The sequence below is a fragment of the Pleurodeles waltl genome, chromosome 5 (genome assembly GCF_031143425.1).
Source record: "Pleurodeles waltl isolate 20211129_DDA chromosome 5, aPleWal1.hap1.20221129, whole genome shotgun sequence".
NCBI lineage: Eukaryota > Metazoa > Chordata > Amphibia > Caudata > Salamandridae > Pleurodeles > Pleurodeles waltl.
In genome coordinates this window covers 689,740,845-689,759,927 of record NC_090444.1, presented here as the reverse complement: position 1 = coordinate 689,759,927, position 19,083 = coordinate 689,740,845, and the positions used below count along the sequence as shown (strand labels likewise).

General features: G+C 44.6%; 1 protein-coding gene across 1 annotated transcript in view; it reads left to right on the top strand.

The window, feature by feature from the left end:
* Positions 1 to 255: 255 nt before the first annotated feature.
* SLC16A10 (solute carrier family 16 member 10) overlaps positions 256 to 19,083 on the top strand; it is a 324,664-nt gene continuing 305,836 nt past the window's right edge. Inside the window, exon 1 of the mRNA XM_069234604.1 lies at positions 256 to 912. Coding sequence (XP_069090705.1) covers positions 495 to 912 — 418 coding nt within the window. The 5' untranslated portion in view covers positions 256 to 494. The remainder of the gene's footprint in view (positions 913 to 19,083) is intronic.

The window sequence follows — 19,083 nt, the reverse complement described above, 5'->3', positions numbered from 1 at the left end:
CGTGGTTCGAATGTATCCCGCCACGTAAACCCAGAAACTCTGACAAACATTCAGTGGACGATGCACGTTTGAAACATCAGATTTCTATTCTGAACATCTTTTAGCAACATATGTTGTTACACTAGGTTAAACGGGCTTTATCTACATAAAGAATAGTGCAATGGGTGTTAGGTACTTAACCGGCAGGTGGCAGCACAAGACTAGATCTTTATTTCTGCCGGTGACATTTATCTGAGTGCTGTAAGGTTCTGCGGCACGTTATTCATAAAAGTCATGTGTGGGTAGGTGCTGCAGCCCGGCAGTCCAGCCCGGGTTTTACCCTGGACTGTTCGAGGGTTCATAAGGCGCTAGACTTCACTCGTGTGGGGCAGTCCGCCTGTCACTGGCATGCTGTGCTGATGTAAGCAGCAAGAGCTGCCAGTCTCACACTGCAAGCAGAGTCCCATCTGTAGACCAAGCAGACACCCAGGCAGGGCTTGGCACCTACAGCGGAGATGGCACCCCCGGCCAACGAGCATGAAGCGCCTGAGGGGCAGCAGGGGCTGTACCCTGCCCTCCCAGTGGAAGAGGTGACTGGCGGGGAGCCAGAGGAGGTGCCCCTGAATGGGGTGCCCCCAGAAGGGACGGCCCTGCATGCAGAGGGGAAGAGGGAGAACGGGGACTACGGTGCCCCGGAGGAGGCAGAGGTCCCCCTGACAGGAAAGAGCGACCCCGAGGTGGTGACGGGCTCGGCGCAGGAGGCGCCCAAGGAGTTCGAGCCCCCCGAGGGCGGCTGGGGCTGGGTGGTCATGCTGGCCTCCATGTGGTGCAACGGCTCGGTCTTCGGCATCCAGAACGCCTGCGGGGTGTTGTTCATCTCCCTGCTGGAAGAGTTCGGCTCCAAGGACGACAAGCAGCTGAGGTTCAAAACAGGTGAGGGGATGGGGGGCGGCAGGGGAAAGGAAATCTGGCGGTGGGGGTGCGCGCTTGGCCAGGACCTGCTGAAATTAGTCCACACACCACCGATTGCTTTCAAAACACGCGTGGCATTTTATTCAAAAATGTGGACTTACGTGGAGGCGTCAGGGGGCGAGAAGCCTGCTGGCTGCCACGTGGGACTGTGACAATGGCATGACTGCTGGGGAGGAGATGCTATTTATCCCTTAGAAATCAAAGGATTGTGCAGACTGCGCCGAACAATCAGTTTGCTACATAAATGAACAGTACAGGCCCGCTTGGTAGGACGCTGAACTATGGAACATTACTCCATCACCCAGCCAGTGTGATTGTTGCTGCTTAGTTCATCTGAAGGTATTCTATATTATCGGGCATCACTAAAAATTGCATTTGACAGCAGCCCACAGTTTACTGTGTTTTTTTTAAACCTCGAACACATAAGGTGTTTCCGAATCCGTGCTGCTCCTACTGAAGGTTATAATAGCGAACTTTCTAACGGGCAATGTCTATTTGACAACGGGCTGTCATCGTCGTTATGCGCCTTTGGATCCGTACACAAACTGAGGTGACAGAACACTTACCTATTGATAATGCCCTCTGGGTCTTGTATTAATGATGCAACAAAAAGACATTTTTATAGCGTTCTTCCCAGCATGCTGATGGTTTCAAAACACCTTACAGTGTCCGAAAGCACACGCAGGTGTCACTTTAGCTGTCCCATATTACTAAGCAATTGTAAAGACACTAGAGATTACATACTCGCTACTACGCATTCATATTGTGGTACTGTTGATAATGGGAAGAGGTTGCCCTATTCGTAATCCGTCTGACTCCATTCGGACAATGATGCAAAGGTGTGACTCAGTTCACTCACAGTGTAGCCGTTCGGCACCATCCATGCCCAGCTCGGCCGTTTTATGTCCTAAACTTCTCCAACGTCCACGTGACCACTCGAAATGGTTTCAAACACGAAAAGGATCGTAGCCTTTATTTTTCAGATTCTTTGGGTAAGGCATCATATATAAGAAAATCAAAATACATAGGTAGTTACAGACAGGCACAGCTCTGTCACGTGCATGTGACACCCGGAATAACAAAAGCAGACATGTAACTTCCTCGGCCCTGGTCCCTTTCCTTGCTCTTCCTAACTTCCACAAAGCACTATAACAATATTCCACTAAAAGGTGTAGTGCCTGGCTCCTGCGTTACCCGGATCTAGCACTGTAGGTCAGTGAGCTATGTAGGTGCTTCCGCAGCTCGGACGCATGGGCTCGGCGACCTCCTTGAGGCAGCAGCATCCCCAGCCCTCACGAGTTTATTGTTTCTGCTCCTTGCTTCGGCCTCGTTGGACGGACGCGAGCTGCTGTATGAACTGTACACCCCTCCCCCTGCTCTGCGCCTCTGCAGCTTTAAGGGGCTGGGCCGGTCATATTTTTGGTTCCTGCATTACATCAGGGGCTGTTTGCTGTAAGTGTTGCAGAGCCCAGGCCTGGCAGCTGCCAGCCTTCCTCCCGCGGACACACCACAGAGCCTGCGCGCTGCAGACGGGCGTATATTACAAGCGTGGGGGCAGGGCGGGGACCAGGAGCCCCGGGCCGCTGCGCAGTCCAAGGCGCGGACAGCCCGTCCGCCAGGGTGCTCAGCGTGGTTAGAAGCTGGGCAGTAGACTCTCATGAGTCAGATGACGCGGGAGAGCCGGGTTCTAGCTCCATGCCGAGTGCGCGAGTGTGTGATTGAGTGAGTACTCGAGGAGAGGCGTACGTGAGCACGTGTGCTTCGTTAAGGGCCGAAGGCGCTATTACTTAACACAATATAATATCTGTTTTGCTGCCCGGCACAGGAAGCATCGACATACGGCCTGGAAACTATCATTCAGGAAACGCTTGGTTGCCTTCTGGGTTTTAGTGGTATGCAAATTCGTATGTTATAGCGCTGTATCACAAACTAACTTAGCTCTAAGCGCTCCCTACCATACTAAGGAAGTGATGGCACAGGGCTGTGTTAGAAGACGTTGTTGTCATTCCCGTCCCTTACGACGGTGTTGCAGATCGGGGTGAGAATTCTGTTCTCAAACCTGGATGGAAAACATGCTACTTCAGTGCACCTGTGTGGGTGCATTCGGTGGCTGTTGTCTGTTGAGGCGAAGTAAAAAGTAAAATGTTTATGTTTTTCTTTTCTATTAAATCTGACTCTCATAACGTACCATAAAAGTGCACAAACAAGCTAGACCAGAAGGGTCTGTAATTTGGTAGAGTTGTTTTCACTGTTTGCCATCTCTCGGCTGATGTTGACACTCCGGTGGCGCGCGCTGTTCTGCACTGTAATAACCCTGCTCTGGCACTGTGAGTAGCACGCGCGGTCACTGACGGATTGAACACGGACCTCAGAAATTGTTCCTAACGCTAATGGTGACTCTCAGTGGCTTGTAAACGTGCATATGACCGGACTCCTTTATATATATATATATATATATATATATATATATATATATATATATATATATATATATATATATATATTAAAACATTTTTATTGAAAGGGAAACTAATATATACATACATCTATATATATATTTTTCCTTTCTCATCAATGCAAACGCCGCCAATTCACGTGGTTTATGTTCCTACATCATCATCCTGGAACCGTCGTACTGCAAAACCACATTAGAATCAAAACTTACCAAACAACGTTAAAAACCATCTCAACACAACCTATTTGTATCCATCAGCTAACCCTCCTCAACGTCCCCCATCCCCAACCGTTTGTAGTCCAGCGTTGCTAAGTGTCCAAGCATATATTACCCACTATGGTGGTGCACACGGTTTATGCAGTTACTATTGGTCCCCTAAACATTTCTGACATATGGCGCCCGAGTGTGTCGGTTTCCTTCCATATTTAGAGGGTGCAGGTGATTACATATGTGCTACGTAATAGCGAGGCATCAGCGTGACATGCTTGTCTATGCAATCTGAGTTCAGTGTGTAGCGGTTGGGTGGCATGTCGTCAGATCTGGCCTGCACTAGCAGAAGTAGTGTGGCCCGGCTGGGAGTGGCAGAACCCTTCCTCGTTTGCTGAAATACACGGGGCACCACCAGTATTTTTGCCGGGCTCCACTTAATTAAGCCCCGTCGTCATTGTGTGATTGATGGGGGCGCCTATGCCTTTCAGTGTATAGCGGTTGCTCGCTTGCTAAGGACTACTGCCAAGTCCATCATGAACTTGGAAGTGTGTGTAGCTGCCTTCGGCATCAAATGACCATACTTAAACACTTTTATAGGGAAAAGAGATGGTTTTGTTCAGCCAAAACGGTTATTTTAACTTTCTTCCTCATTAAACTACCTCCTCCCCAATGTCATTTAATGAGGAAATTACATTCCCACCATATTTTCTCTGCTTCTTCCAGTTAGGTGTTTGCCTACATATGTATATATCATGGGTTACCATGGATTTTCCTTCAAAGAGAAGTGTGAACTTGTTAAGTTTCCAGCAGTGCTTATAAAATAATGGTGAGGACGTAAAACGGGTGTGACCTAAGAAGCCTCTACTTGAAGCGTGCCTATGGAATTTATACATGTGAAATGGCATCCTGGATTTGACAGATTTATAAGTGGAGGTCTAATTGAACGAAGCATAATAAAAATCTGTAAGCTAATTTATTTAACACTTTATATGGCACCTTTACCCAGGGCCAAAGGCAATGCAAAAACATAACAAGGTAAAATAAAAAGTTAGTGACAATATATTAGTTATTCACTTGGAATTAAATAGTGCTTTAGGCCCTGGAACATAATGGCAAACAGGAGTAGCCATCTGTCCCTTGGTGCCTGTGTCACAACTGGGACTTCTGGTGAATGAACTGCAGAAGTAGCATGTGACAGGAAGAAAGTTAGGGGGCTGTTTCTCCAGCTGGCGAATAACAGGAAGAGAGGGCCTTATAGGACCCTGGCCCATTGCCCATATTTGCTTTGCCAGGGCCCCAGGCTGACAAGAGGACTCGAATCTGCTTCTCTCGATTTCTGTGGACCTCCCAGGTGAAATAAATGCTATGCCAGGCGCCAATGCACAATATAAAATAATGCCCCTCACATAATTTTGTGAGGGATATGGACCAAATGCCTGGGATAGCCAAAGTCATAGCACGCATTCATTGACCACTGATAATTACCATAGAGTTGAACCCCTGCCTGTCCATTAAGCTCTTCAACAGTCTCACATCTGCTTTTAAGAGCAAGTTATGGAAGCTTCGGATAAAAGACAAGGCTCACAGAATCTCTCTGAGACCCATTTGCTTTTGTTCCTCTATATGGAGATGCGGCCCAGCAAGTGTGCAGAATCCTTGTTTTTCACAATCATTCTTTTTCACAAGGAGTTAGATTGAGGGATGGCCTTTCACAGTGGAACCCATTTCTTATTTATTAAAAGAAGCACCGCCATTCTACACCACCACACAAGCATGTCCCGGGTCAAACGTGTGCAAACAAATCATACATTTAGCCACCAAGGTGTGAGCAAGGAAAGTGCTGTTAGCTGACACTTAGAGTGCCCTACAAGGTTGCGAGTTGACTAGAAGGCCTCCTCAAAATTTGATCTTTGGAGGTCGATATATCTGGTACTAATAAATTGGGTAATAATAGTTCCCAATGGTGTTGTGAACTCCCCCTCTCAACCCCTGTCCTTGCTGCAGCTCTGCAGCCAAAGCTCTTAAAACCAGAATCGGGGAAACCCAAAATGGAGGTGAGGGAGACAACATTAATCACAGTAAAAGAGGCCCACATGCAGAAATAAAGAGAGAAAGGAAGTGAGCGAGGGAGATGGAGGGAGCAGGATGGAAGAGAGAAAGGAACGACGTACAAAAAGAAGGAATACGCTGTTCCAAAAAGGAGGGGCCAAAAGGGTGAAGAAAGGATTGACAAGTTGAATGGTAAAAAAATATGTGCAGGGGTGGCTGAAAGAAAGGATGGAAGGGTTGATGAAAGGTAAGATGAATGGGTGCCTTGAAACCTGGATCGAAGGGAGGGTTGAAAGGTTGGATGGGTGAATTGATAAAAGGAGGGTGGAATAATGGGTGGACGGATGAAAAAGAATATATGGATGGGTAAAAGGATAGCTTGATGGTTGGAAATATGAGTGGATAAGTGGACGAAGACTGTGATGATAGGGTGTATAGAATGATAAAGGGAGGATGGATCAATGTAAGTGTGAAAAGATGGATGGATGGATTATGAATAGATGGATGAAAGGCTTGAAGGATGGAGAGACAGATAGATCAAGGAGGAATGAAGGGACCTCTTTTAGGGTGTGTGGGGCTCATCGGCTTCACACACCAGATAGCATTCGAGATATGGATCAAAGCGGGGAGTATTTTATTTGTCGGATATTCCCTTGATAATACCTGCTAAATATAGCAGTTAAAATGTGGTTCAAGTCCAACTTAATACAATTATTATACTGACCCTGGTTTTCGGTCTAGACCCATTGATGAACAGCGCATGAGCTTTACAGAGGTCAAGGGGCTTTTGTGGTGGCCCAAGTCTTAGTGAAAATATGTTATCGGGCCCCAATTGGTTATAGAGGTTTTTCTAATTCTTCAAATATAGCGCTTCATTTGATGTGAGCTGCTAAACTTTCTTCAGTTTTTTTTTCCTCTGGTTGTCATCATACTCTCTTGAACATGACAGGGCTGGCTTTAGGGTGGTGCAACGGTGCAGGGGCATCTGGCGCTGACCTCAGGGGGCGCTGGGTTTTGAAATCATTTGAAAAACATATGAATTTAAAAGCACTTGCAGCAGAGTTTCTTGTGTGTCTAGCAGTTTTCAGGCAGCAATAAAAATGTCAATATAACTCTGGTGATTAATGTTGCTGCTGGAGAGAGATGGATTTTTTTTTCTACTGGCAGTGTTTACTCATCATAAAGTAGTGCAGAGGGTTAATGTGCCTGCTGCAAAGAACATGTACCATGAAGATCACAGAACGTGGGTAGCTTAGTGGGTTACTCCTTTAGTCACTGAAATCCTTTTGTTGTTTATGGTTCATTACTTACAATCCCAATATAGAATCGTGACCTCTGAGCTGTCATCAAAGACCTGCAGATGTTACTAAAAAGGTTTGCTTGGGGAGAAATACATTCTTATTAGTAACGAAAATCCAACCACTGTGGTGCATTTAAATTTTGAGTTTGCACTTCTAAAGACCAAGCTCACAAAATATATTGCCTACTAGAATGGATTATGTGATTCCTATACATCGTGATCCTCATTGTGTTATGGAACATTTCCTATAGATTGATATACACAAATATGATTAATTGTCTCTGTATAATGTGTATGATGTAAAGTGCTCTGACATCCTACACTGGTAAGAGTAGCACTATAAAGCAAAATGCATGCAAGAGAGAGCTATAGTGAGATGAGAGGACAAGGAGCAGTCGCATGGCGGTAGTGAGGGAATTCATAGGGGGTGGAGTGGAAGGGTGGTGGTGGTGCGGTGTGAGGGGGTGGGCTGTTGCCAAAAATGATTATCTTAGCTGGCACCACCATCACTAAAGCTGCCCGGTACCTCAGTTAAAAGCAAAAGTTTTGTTTTAAAACAGTTTACTTTTTTTTTGTTGTCTTACAAATACCCAACAATATGTATATTGTGTCGTGCTTCAATTGATGTAGGAACATGACAGTTGTGACCGTGTTCAGTGGTTCACCTTCCCAGCAAGTCGCTTATCTATATTTTATCAGAAGCGGCTCCTCAGTTATGGCGCCCCAGCAGCTGCAAAACTTTTACAAGTAAACGATAAACTGTTTATTATCGTTTTCTTGTAACGGGGCGGGGCCACAGGCTGTGATGAGCACGGAGCGGGAGTGCACAGTGCACATGTATGCTTAGCCGGCCATGTCGGGCCGGCCAAACACACATGCGCACTGGACTCTCTCCAACCCAGCAACGCAGGCACTGCTTTGCCAGGTTGGAGACAGCAGGCAGAGGCTTTCACTCTGCCTCTAAGCGCCCTGGCTGGGCGTCCTAACACTGCTTTCATGCTACCAGCAGCATGAAAACAGCGTTAAGATAGGATACAGTGCAGGCAGGGAGCCTGTGCCTGCATTACAGTCAAGGAGGACCGAGAACCCTCGCGGCAATAAAGGTAAGTTTTTTTTCTTCTCATAATTGTATTTTGAGCCGCCGGCCACGCCCCCTGCCACGCGGGGCCCCGCCCCTTTTCCCTCCCTCGAGCCTCCACCGTATATTATACCTGAAGACAAAGTGATCTATCTTTTATATCTATCTATGCGCAGTCATCCTTGGTGAGTTTGTTCCCTTCGCGGTGTACTTTTTTTTTTTGTCCCGGAAGGCATTTGCAGGTTCGGGAAGTTCACGATCACACCTTGAGTCACCGAGACTCGTAGGGGCATTCCCAGGAGCGCCCCGCCCACCACGTCCCACCTCAGCCTCGACTGACAGGCCGCAGGCAGGTTTACATCAGGTGTGAAAGTGGCACGCGGAGTTCAGTTAGAGGCGGCCGAGCAAGCCCAGGTGGAATGTGGGCTGTGCTCGGCAGGGTAAAGAAAGCAACCCGGTGGGGCTGTCCCTCGCAGCAGGCGAATGCAGACTTTACTTACTGTGGAGGGATGGTTGTTTGGCTTAGCAGCTGCAATTCACAGTGCGCCGGCAGTTTATTTTCATAACCTTAGCAGCAGCAATTGTTTACGCATCTCACGTGACTGTCTTTCTGACAGCCCTGCATTATTTTCTAGGTCGAGGAGTGACTAGCTGTCTAGTCCAGTATTTTCTTAATTTGCATTCTGGGACATGAAGCTTTTTTCCTAAACCACAGCTAAATGCCCCAAAATGGAAAGAAAGGCATGCCTGATGTTGCTAGTAATGTAAGTAATGGGCCAAGGAAACTTCCAATAAAGGACAAAGATTGTGCTTTGTACCGTGGTTTATAATTCTTTACACCAGTTTCCTTAAGGGGCCATTCGATGAATTATATATCACAATGGAACTCACAGCCCAAGCAAATGTCATCAAATAAAGCAATTTGCAAGGGTGCCCCTTTGTCATGTTTATTTTTCTTAGTTTTGCTTTTTAATTATGTTACAAATTTGTCATATGGTTTTTTAAATCTCTCTATTGCAAACTCCTGCACATGTTTGTGTAACAGCCTCCACGGATGTGTTCGCTCAACCAGGAAAGATACCTTTAGCCGATGCTATGAGCATCTTTTGGGTGGGCATGCATAGCCCCATTACACCTACTTAACCCATCGTGTTCTTCACTTGAAGCAGAACAAACGTCTCTAGTGAAACTGGAAGAGCTGGTGTGGTAAGAGATGCAGTTAAATGAACCTCAGAAAATCCAAGTTCTGTCACAGTTTAATAAAAGGCATTGGCAAAGCAGTAGGTCTTACTTTGTTGATGTTATGGCTCTGTCAGTGCTTTTTTCCCGATGCTGTGCAGCATCAGCCAAAAAAAAAAAAAAAAGAAAAGAGAAGCAATGGCATGCTTCCTTGACCATATCATTCCAAGGCACGCATGTATAATGATGTACTTGTGTGCGTGCATCACCACAATGAATACCTCAGGAACAAAGTGGATGCCATTTTCTTTTTATTTACCAATCTAAGTTAGCAGCTACCATGTAGATTGCTGAATGAAACCAGTGTATGTGAGTGAAAATGTTTTTCATATATTAGAGTGACCTGGCTGCAAATGTAGGCTGTCGGGTCCTCCTAAAAAGTAAAATATATGAAAGATCTCGGCAGGAGGGAGATGGTGTGGGAGAAGCAACAGGAAGTGGGTAAGTGGTGAGAGAAGAACAGAGGCCCACTAAAGAGCTTTATGCAATGCGGAGCAGACTGGCAGAAAATGGCAGCTGCCGAGCCCACCCAAAAGCAATTACAAACACTGTAAGCAGTAGGGAGGGCAACAGAAGAGTGGGTTGGGTGGGCGGTGAAATGAAAGAAACTGATAAAGGAGAGTATTTTCGTGGAGAAGCAGCACAATATGAGAGAAAGGAAATTCATAAATTCTTATGGAGTCTTAATGAAGAAGATAAAAACTGTTCCATAAATGTTGGCAGTGGAAGGAAGCAAGTCACACAGTCAAAAGGATGGTAAAGAGACTACTCTCTAGGGGAGGGACAAACTCAAAAGAAAGGCAAATCAACAAATAAGAAGCAAGCAAATCAGACAGACAATAGAACAAACTAATAGAAGTAGTGACCGGCTCTAAGCCCAGCGTAAGGTTTTGTTATGGTCCACAAGACTCCACACTGCTAAAAGTAATCTAGTAGGCAAGAACCAAAAAACAGGCCCATCCCTGCGTTTGTGTACTTTGGCTAATATCTTTCCCATTACTGTTTGAAATGCAGTCCCTTCACAGTAGTTGCAGCCCTCCTTAGGAGTCATCTACCTCTAAAGAAATTGCTAAATATTGACTCAAAAACATTTGTAATTGTTGACTACTAGATCAACCAGGTTTATGCAAAGAGAATGAAGTGAAGAAGGGCCAGTGGTGCGAGTTGTTAAAGATGAGATTTCCTCATCACTTGACTGGCACTGCAGTTCAGGATATTTATTTGCATTCTGGGGGGTGTAGGCTTAGTTTTATAATGGAATCACCATTACTACAAATCCCAGAGTGGAAAGGTAAAAACAGGACTAGATGATTTACTCAGGCAGAGAATTGGGAATCTTGGGAGCTCCCCAAACATAATTTGCAAAACGAGAACTTTGCTGTCAATTGTCACTGTCGTCATAGGAAATTCACAAAATGGGCAAGGTGAAAGGTAAGATGGGAAGAGATGAGCAGCATCTAAAATGAGGAAAGATTGTTGAAAGAATGGAGTGAGATGAGGGGCCCCACATGTTGTTACGGAGTTGCTTAAAAATCGAGTGGAAATGCCTGACGAACTACAACACATCATATACGCCACCCAACCCAGAGGCCATGCTGCAATTAATACAATATGTACATGCAGGGCGTTTTTGTTTGTAAATGAGGCTTAGCCCAGGTCAAGTTCTGTAGGCCATGTTGAGCTATTTATGGGCGCTCTAAACGATGCTGGTGGGTTCCGGCAGGTCCCAGCAAGCCTTTGTTACAAGGCAAGTAGTGGGACCCTGAGGAACACCAGCTTTCTTCACTGTTTCTAGCTCTCACACCTACTCCTCCATCACTCTGCTAGGGGACACTTCCTACAGCAACATAGGAACACTTCTCAGTGACTGATGCACAACACCATAACTCTTTCCACATAGGATCACAACAACTACAACATTCTGCCAGCCATGCACTCCCCCACGGTTTAGTAACCAGTCCATTTGATAATGCGGTTCGACACCCAGTAACAGTGTCTGAAGCACTATACGAGGGCTACAGTTCAACACATAAACATTACAATGGACCGACAGTAAAGATTAATCCACCAGCTTATTGCAGTAATATTGTGTGCGCCTGTCTCACACCTTCTTCTCCATCACACTGCTTAGCCTGTATTCCAAGAGAAGATAAAGACATTTCTTCGGTCACCCACTCATTTGCATTAGGGGATCCCAGCAAATACAACTGTCTTCCAGCCATGCAGTCCCCAAAATTATGGCATGCAAACTGTAAGATAATGGACTCCTGCGCCCCAAAGCAGGTTCTAAAACACTATATGAATGCAACAAAATAATACAATCTCGCCTTCATCTGTATCTGAGGTTTAGTGAACTGCAAGTTTGGTTGAGCACTTCCGCCCACCGCCCTGGAAGAACATGCAGCCTTATCTCACTGGCTTTCTCTGTCCAGGTGTAAATGGATCCCACCAGTGTCAGTAGTTAAGCATTGACTGGGGATTTGGTCTGGCTGGTCAATCTGTTGCTGATCCTCTGTTGTCCATCAGTGACTTAAATCACAAATACCATCGTGATCATTAGAGAACAATAATTCATTAATCCTTTTGTAATATATTGGGTATTGTATCATTATAGCCCACTACCAAGGGCTAGACTGGATGTTAAACGCTGTAATCTGTGTTAAATTCCAGAGCTGCACATGAGGTTCTATGATGAGGGAGGGAACCTTCAACAACTGTTACACCCTGATGCAGATTGGCTGTTATGCTGTTAGAGCCTTCCAGATACTGATGGCAGAATGTTGCAAATTAAAAATGTAAACACAGAAAGACAAACATTGTAATGTTGGAACAGATGGTCTTTACCTGCCTTTAGTGACCCTAAGCCACTCCATTGTATTTAAAGGCGCTCTCAACAATAGAGCCTTTTATTCTAGAATCAATAATTTACATATGAGCTCTGACAATTTGTACTTCCTTCTAACACGACCTACAGGTTTTAGACCACTTTTCCGCGGTAAGCCTTACATCATATTACTCATCCTAAACCAATTAAACTAACCTGAACTAATAGAGGGCTTACTTATGCTTTAGCCAAACATCAGCACTTATCCATTAATTGTGCCATTGTCTCATCCTTTTAGTCATTGTAAGCCCTAATAACCAGTCTCCAAAATAAGACATTATCCATGTATGGGTATTGAAAGCATAAGATCCCTGATTCTATTAGAGTCAAGCTAGGGATGCATTTAGCAATATGTACTTTGGTTGAATGAACAAGATGCCTGTCACCATACTTCTGATTAAACCATTTCAATACATTTATTATCATCAAAATATCAAATCGCTTTGCCTCACTTGAAGATATCCAACTTATCTCATTGTCGTTTCAGACATGCAAGTAATGGTACAAATGTACTACCTCTAAGCCTTGGATCCAGCCTAACATGAATAGCTCCTCAATAATCCGCTGAGTTATTAAAAGCTCAACTGCAAGACAATAAAACTCCAAAAGATTTTATGGCCTTGTGATGCTGCACCCTATTTTGGTCACATAAAGCCTTTTCAATGATGTAAGTTAAAGCAGGGACTAGTCTAACACCTTATTTGAGAGGAATTAATTTGCTGTTGCTGGTTACCCCACTGTATTAGAAATATACACCTACCCTTCTTTACTCCTCCTAAGAACACATCCTCATCATGGGACTTCCTCTTCTGGTCAACCTTACTCTTGTTGCCCAACTGTTATTGTGCAGGGCAATAATACACCAACCATGGTAGATAAAAAACTACAGATGAGTAGATTAAGCCTTAGCCCAATCAATCAATCTTATCAAATGCAGCCACAACATCTACAAATGAACAATATAGCACAGATAAGACCCACATTAAAGCAATCTCGTTTAATAACAGCACATACCCTGTGCATGGTAGAAACTTCAATCTTCAATCAGCCGTGAATTTAAGAAGTCGCTTTGCACCAGCTAATCGTTCTGTTAGTTTAATAGGCCAGTTAGTAGAAAACCCCTTCTCAACTGTATTCAAAAGAGACATTATACCAAAGTTAAGGCTTCAGTCTTGAGGTCGTGTTTAGGTTTGACATGTATAGCTCTTGTGCCATTCTTAGTGAACATACTATTGACAGCGGGGGGGCTTTGGGTCAGCCTCATTCAGTCACTGCATTGTTGGCCTTGGAAACTTCAGCTAATGGTTTGCTCTCATCATCACCATCTCGTCATCATCATCAATAACATATTAGATCAGCCCACAGAATTATTATGATGTCCCTGTTTTTCTCTTGTTTTCTTAGGTGTGTCCTTCAACCTCCAATGGAATATGAGAGGCACTATTTCTGTTGCCAACTCAGTTACACTTAGTAGTATGTAGTCACAAAAGCACCTGAAAATGGATTCTAAAAAACAAAGGGTTGCTTTATTTCCTGCAGCATCGAGTTTTCTGATGGCTTTAACAGTTGTCACTCACCACCGCTGGTGCGCCAGTTGCTGACTGATTATAAACATGGTAGCCGTCTTGGAAAAACTATTCTTTATACTCTATCATTGTTTTACCATTCCTAAATGACCAACATAATTCCATTTCATCTGTTGTTCAAGGACTCTGGGAAAGACGTGTCTCAAGAAGCAACGGCACCATGGAACTTTCAACCAAACACACATCGGCTCGGGATCAGTTCATTGGATTATCATCTTCAATCAGAGTAAACAAACTCCAAAAGAAGGCGTTATTCTAGAATGAATAACTGAGAGCATTAGATGAGTGCGTGTGTGTATAAAAACTGTATTTTTTTGTCTTAACCCAATTATTAGAAGCTTCACTAAGTTTCTGTAGTACCCCTCCCTTATGACCAGAGACTTATATATGTACTGATTTTAAATAATACCACTCATAAGAACTTCAGTTGTCTTTTCATAACCATATAATGTGACCATCACAAGAGTGTTGAAGTGGGCACAGACGGTTCTACCTTACAAGTTATAGAATTCAGATCAGGACATTCTGGACAGATGTTTCTTAGATTCTGAAAAAGACACTGGGCCCAGTGGGCAGTCTCCAATCTGGACTACATTGTAAAGCATTTAATCGACCAAATGTGCTCTTTAAGAGTGAATTAATAACAGACGATTATTCATGCAGCCCCTAGGCTGGATCTTATTCTTCCATTAGACCAATTCCATTGGCTTATACTGGATCCAGCTGGTAGGATGTACACTTTTAGATACGCAGTGGTCCTATATGGACAATATTTGGGTGGATTCCAGGTGTGTCTTTGGATGTGTTATTGGTGCGCCATGCTGTATTTTGGTTTCTGTTACCATTTTTAACCCTTAAAGTTACCCTTGTTTTTCCTATTGAAAACATATGGCTTCATTATGTCTGTAGAATTGCGCCCAGGTTCTGCATTTGCATTTTTCTTCAGTTAACACCTGATGGAGCTTGTGCAGCCAATACAGTGCACATAGGGGAATAATCTACTGTGGTACTGGTCACGCAGACTGTTTCCAGATGTCATGGCCTGGTGAAAAATCTGACACAGTGTGGTAGGGGTATTTATATCAGGGTGGGGAAGAGAGTACTCCTGCTTTTTCCAAGTGAGACTGTTTTGTACAATGTCCACAAATCGGTACATCCCATCTAGGACCAAGCTAAACTATTTTCAGCTATTGAGCTGCAATTTCCATTAGGGCAGTCCAGAAAACCCATCACAGCCTTTTAAAATGGCTGTCGCAAGCAGAGGCCAGTGTGGGCGGGATCCATTGGAAACAATGGGAATAGATGTTCCCTAAAATTCCTATGATTTTTGTTAACCACGTTCTGAACGTTAATGCAGATAATGAGTTGCTTTAGGATGAAAGGTAAGGGGGCGTGGGGGGTGACTTGGACTATTAAGCCAGAGGAGGGACAAGAAGGGACAAGCCTTCCCCTGAGGGTGCCTGGCCGCACTCTTACTTACAAATGTAAATGTGTGCAATGGGTTAATCAACAAATCATAAGGCTGCTTGAGATCCATTGAAGGCTCTACTTGAAAGTCATTTCAAGCATCGTAGAGACACAGAAATATTGTTTTTTAGAAGTATAGCAAGGGTCTTACCAGTTTTGCAAATCCTGCTTTCAATGGAAACCTGCAAAAGGGGTTTAAAATAGCTGCCGTCTGAGTAGTACTCAAAATGCCTTGGCACATTTTGGTGCAGGCAATCTTCTGTGTGTAATCCATGTTTAAATGAATGGCTTTCATATTCACAGTGCTTTCAGTCACAGGCAGGGACCTTGTCGCACTATGCAGTCGCTTGTAAGTGAAAGACCAACCAACAAAATAGTTACAAAATATTATTATTTTCTTCTCTAAGCCACATCTTTCAATACGCCCCCAACACCCACTGACCCCGTCCCCATTGTGCTCAGGATCACACTGCTGACACCGCAAACAAAAGCCGATTTTAAGCACTTGCTCCATTTAAATATAAGGAGAGCCTCAAACATCGATCTAGGCACAGCGCAGAGCAATGACATTCAACCTTGTCAAGTGCCTCGTGCTTTAAAGCTAAGTGCCGTGCGACTTAGACTGAGAGAACCGCAGCCACCTTAAACCCGTTTTACCGGGTTGTCTCAGAAAAGGACAACGGATTGTCTGATAGGCCACACAGTAATCGACAGGCCCTGCATCTGCGCCGCCAATTAGTTTCCTCACAGTTACCATAATTGTAGGTTTACGGCCCTGGTTCTGAAGAAAGTAGAAGGACCTACAGTTTTGCCAGTGACAGGGCTCCCCGTCGACGTGTCTGCTTCTGTTTTATCGTATGGTCGACTCTTATCTTGCGTTGCCAGCGACTCTTCCTAGAGGCCTTTTCAAGGATGGCTAAGATAAATGGGTCTGGCCTCGCCCACACCTTGCAATGATTTATGACACCTCCATCACAATAAAAAAAAGACACACTAACAAAAACAGAGACTTTGTTGTTTTTTTTGTGCCGATATTATAATTTTATGTTTCGGTTTATCTCTCACTATTTTTTATTTCTGAGATTGAGTCACCACACTCTTTCAAAGTTGCCGCTTTTGTATTTTACGTTTTTCTATTACTTATTTTATGGTAATGTGCACTTATTTCACTGGTTTCCCTGCCCTCTCGCGTTGTAAATTGATTGCAGAAATGTAGCATGATGTGAGCGGTTTTTAACGCCTACAGCCCAACCACCAAATGGAGCTAGAACGACCCTTAGCTCGAATTAAAAATAGATCACAAGAAATCTGCTCTTGCAATCATTTCATCAGCTTCCGGGCAACCACAGAAATAAAATAAAAAACAACCCGTATAATCCACCAGGCCGTCTATTTCAAGGACAGGGAATGCAGCTGGACCCTGCTGCGATACGTGGGTCCTCCGGGTGCAAGGGCCACAGTTCTCGACCACTTAAGAACTCTTCATTTGACCGGCTCCCAACCACTGGCCTCTCAGGGGAAACCTGAAAACTACCCTCTTTTCACAAGTATTTCACACCCAGCACCAACTAGCTGATAGCCCACACCACAGGAAGACCCGGCCTGCTCTCGGTTGGCGGAGGAGTGGTTCGGAGAGGGTCTGTGGCTTGTTGACAGTTCATCAGCTTATTATGTCTGACTTGTGTGCAGTGGGGTGTGGATTTTCCCTTGCTGACCTTGCTCCGCATGGCTTGGTGTATGTGGAAGCACACAGTTGTCCCATATGTGAAAAGATCAACGAATCAGGCCAGTTCTGCGGTAAAGAAGCATGAGACAAAGTGCGAAGGTTGTGCTCTGTGTGCAGGGAATGCCCCTGACGTTTCCCTTGGCCTCAGTGAGAGCCTTATCTAGGGCAGCACCTCCTTATCTTACACATACAGTTTGCATTTCTGAACATAGAGCAAATGGGTGTAGCAGTATGCAACCGACAAAAGAACAGCACCAGCTAAACTAGCAATATTTGTTTCGACGCAAAAAGATTCTGTGGTGCCTCCACATGAATTGGTTTATTCATTTATGTTAGGACTTTGTTAAGCACTGCTAACCACTGAGTAGTGGCCTCGAAGCACCTTGAAAGAAGCATCGTGTAAGTAAAAGTGGCAGTCGTGTCCCAACGCTGAAACTGACTACGGTAGCAAGCAGTCAATCTGTAGCAGTGGATGGTGCAGAAGAAAGTCCACCAGAATAAATGATCCAGAGGAGGTGCTCGGCAAAGTCCACCAGAAAATATGATCCAGAGGAGGTGCTCTGGCCCTGAAGGGTAAGAGTCCAAGGGACTAGGTGGGAAGGGAAAAGGCTAGAGGCTGAAGTCCACTAGTCCTCGTAGGCCTCTCTCTGGAGGCAAGTCCCGGTGCCCGTGCTATGTTGACTCTTGGTAGCGAAGGGACATTTTGCTGCCCTCCTCCTTATCACTGGACTGTATTTGCTGCATGTGGAGGCTTCCTGGCAGTGCCCTACTGGAGGTACACTAGGGATATTGAATTGCCTAGGTTCACGTCTAGTCTGCCAGGAAAGGCCTAGTGACAAGACAACATTCCATTCCCTGAATGTGTAAATAGGGTACAGAGCACAGGGCGTAGCAATGCCTGACCTTCACTGGGCAACCTTGATAAACAACGTATTCTAATGCAGGGCATTCCCATTAATATACGTTGAATTAAATATTTCCCCGTGCCCCTAACAACCACTGTGTTTTTTAAATTTAACTTTACTGACTGTGTACCAGTGGAGCAGACCTTCTCAATGCTCAACCAATGCAGTAATTAAAAAACGACATATTGAAAATGCCCCCTACCGGGCCTTTTATGCATCTTCTTAACGTGACAAGTAATAAAAACATTGATCTCTTTCTCGACAATATATGTCAGAAATCTCAAGGTAATTTGTCAGTGATGCAGTCTCTGTAGTATTTCACATGTTTTGCTCCATGTTTTTTGGCATATATATGTTCATGTTTCCGATGAGTAGTTCATTTTCTCCCAGTTGTTTTTCTGTACCTTTGGTTTTCATGTAACAGATGAATATTGTACAGCGCACACTGTGACCTGAATCTTGGATGTTCATGACTGGGCACGATTGAGCTCTCAGGAGATGAGACTGAATATAATGTCAATTCTTTATAATGCCTATTGCTGCGTCATAAATGTGGTTAGGCTCCAGCTCACCCAATGGTTGGCCGGTGTGCTGAGTGCACAGGACAGTGGTCTCACATATACCAATTGTAAGTACAATCATATGGGGTACTGTGGGAAGGAGATACGCGGTTGCCAAAATATTGGCAGCAGCTAAGAATCAGAAAAATTCTATGTGTCTGTGAGAGAGAGAGAGAGAGAGAGAGAGAGAGAGAGAGACAGTGTGAGAGCGGGTGTTGAATTGGAGAAGACGAAAGAACGTACTTGCAGAGGGAGAGAGTAAAAAGGGATGGAAACGAAGGAGATGGAGAATAAAAGATGCAAGCGGAGGGACTTCGAAAAGATGTGTGGAGAAAATGGGCATAAGTAACTGGTACAGAGAGACTGCAGAGGAAAGTCTTGTGAACGGACGAATAGGGGTTGCTTCTTACTAGTGTCATATAAATCAGTACGAACATTGGTGAAACCAGTAGGTCTGAGTTGCTTTAGCTGTATGTGTTGATGTATTTCGATGCACAAAGCAAAAACACAGATACAGGTCTGCACATACTGCTCATGTGGCACTCTGTGAACAGCACTTGACAGGCTTATTAGGTCTCGCCTGTTACAGTGAATGCGCTGCTTGCACATTCGTTCTCACTTGCAAGACTGTTGTGTGCAACAACGGTCTTGCAGCCCCCATTGCTTACCGTTC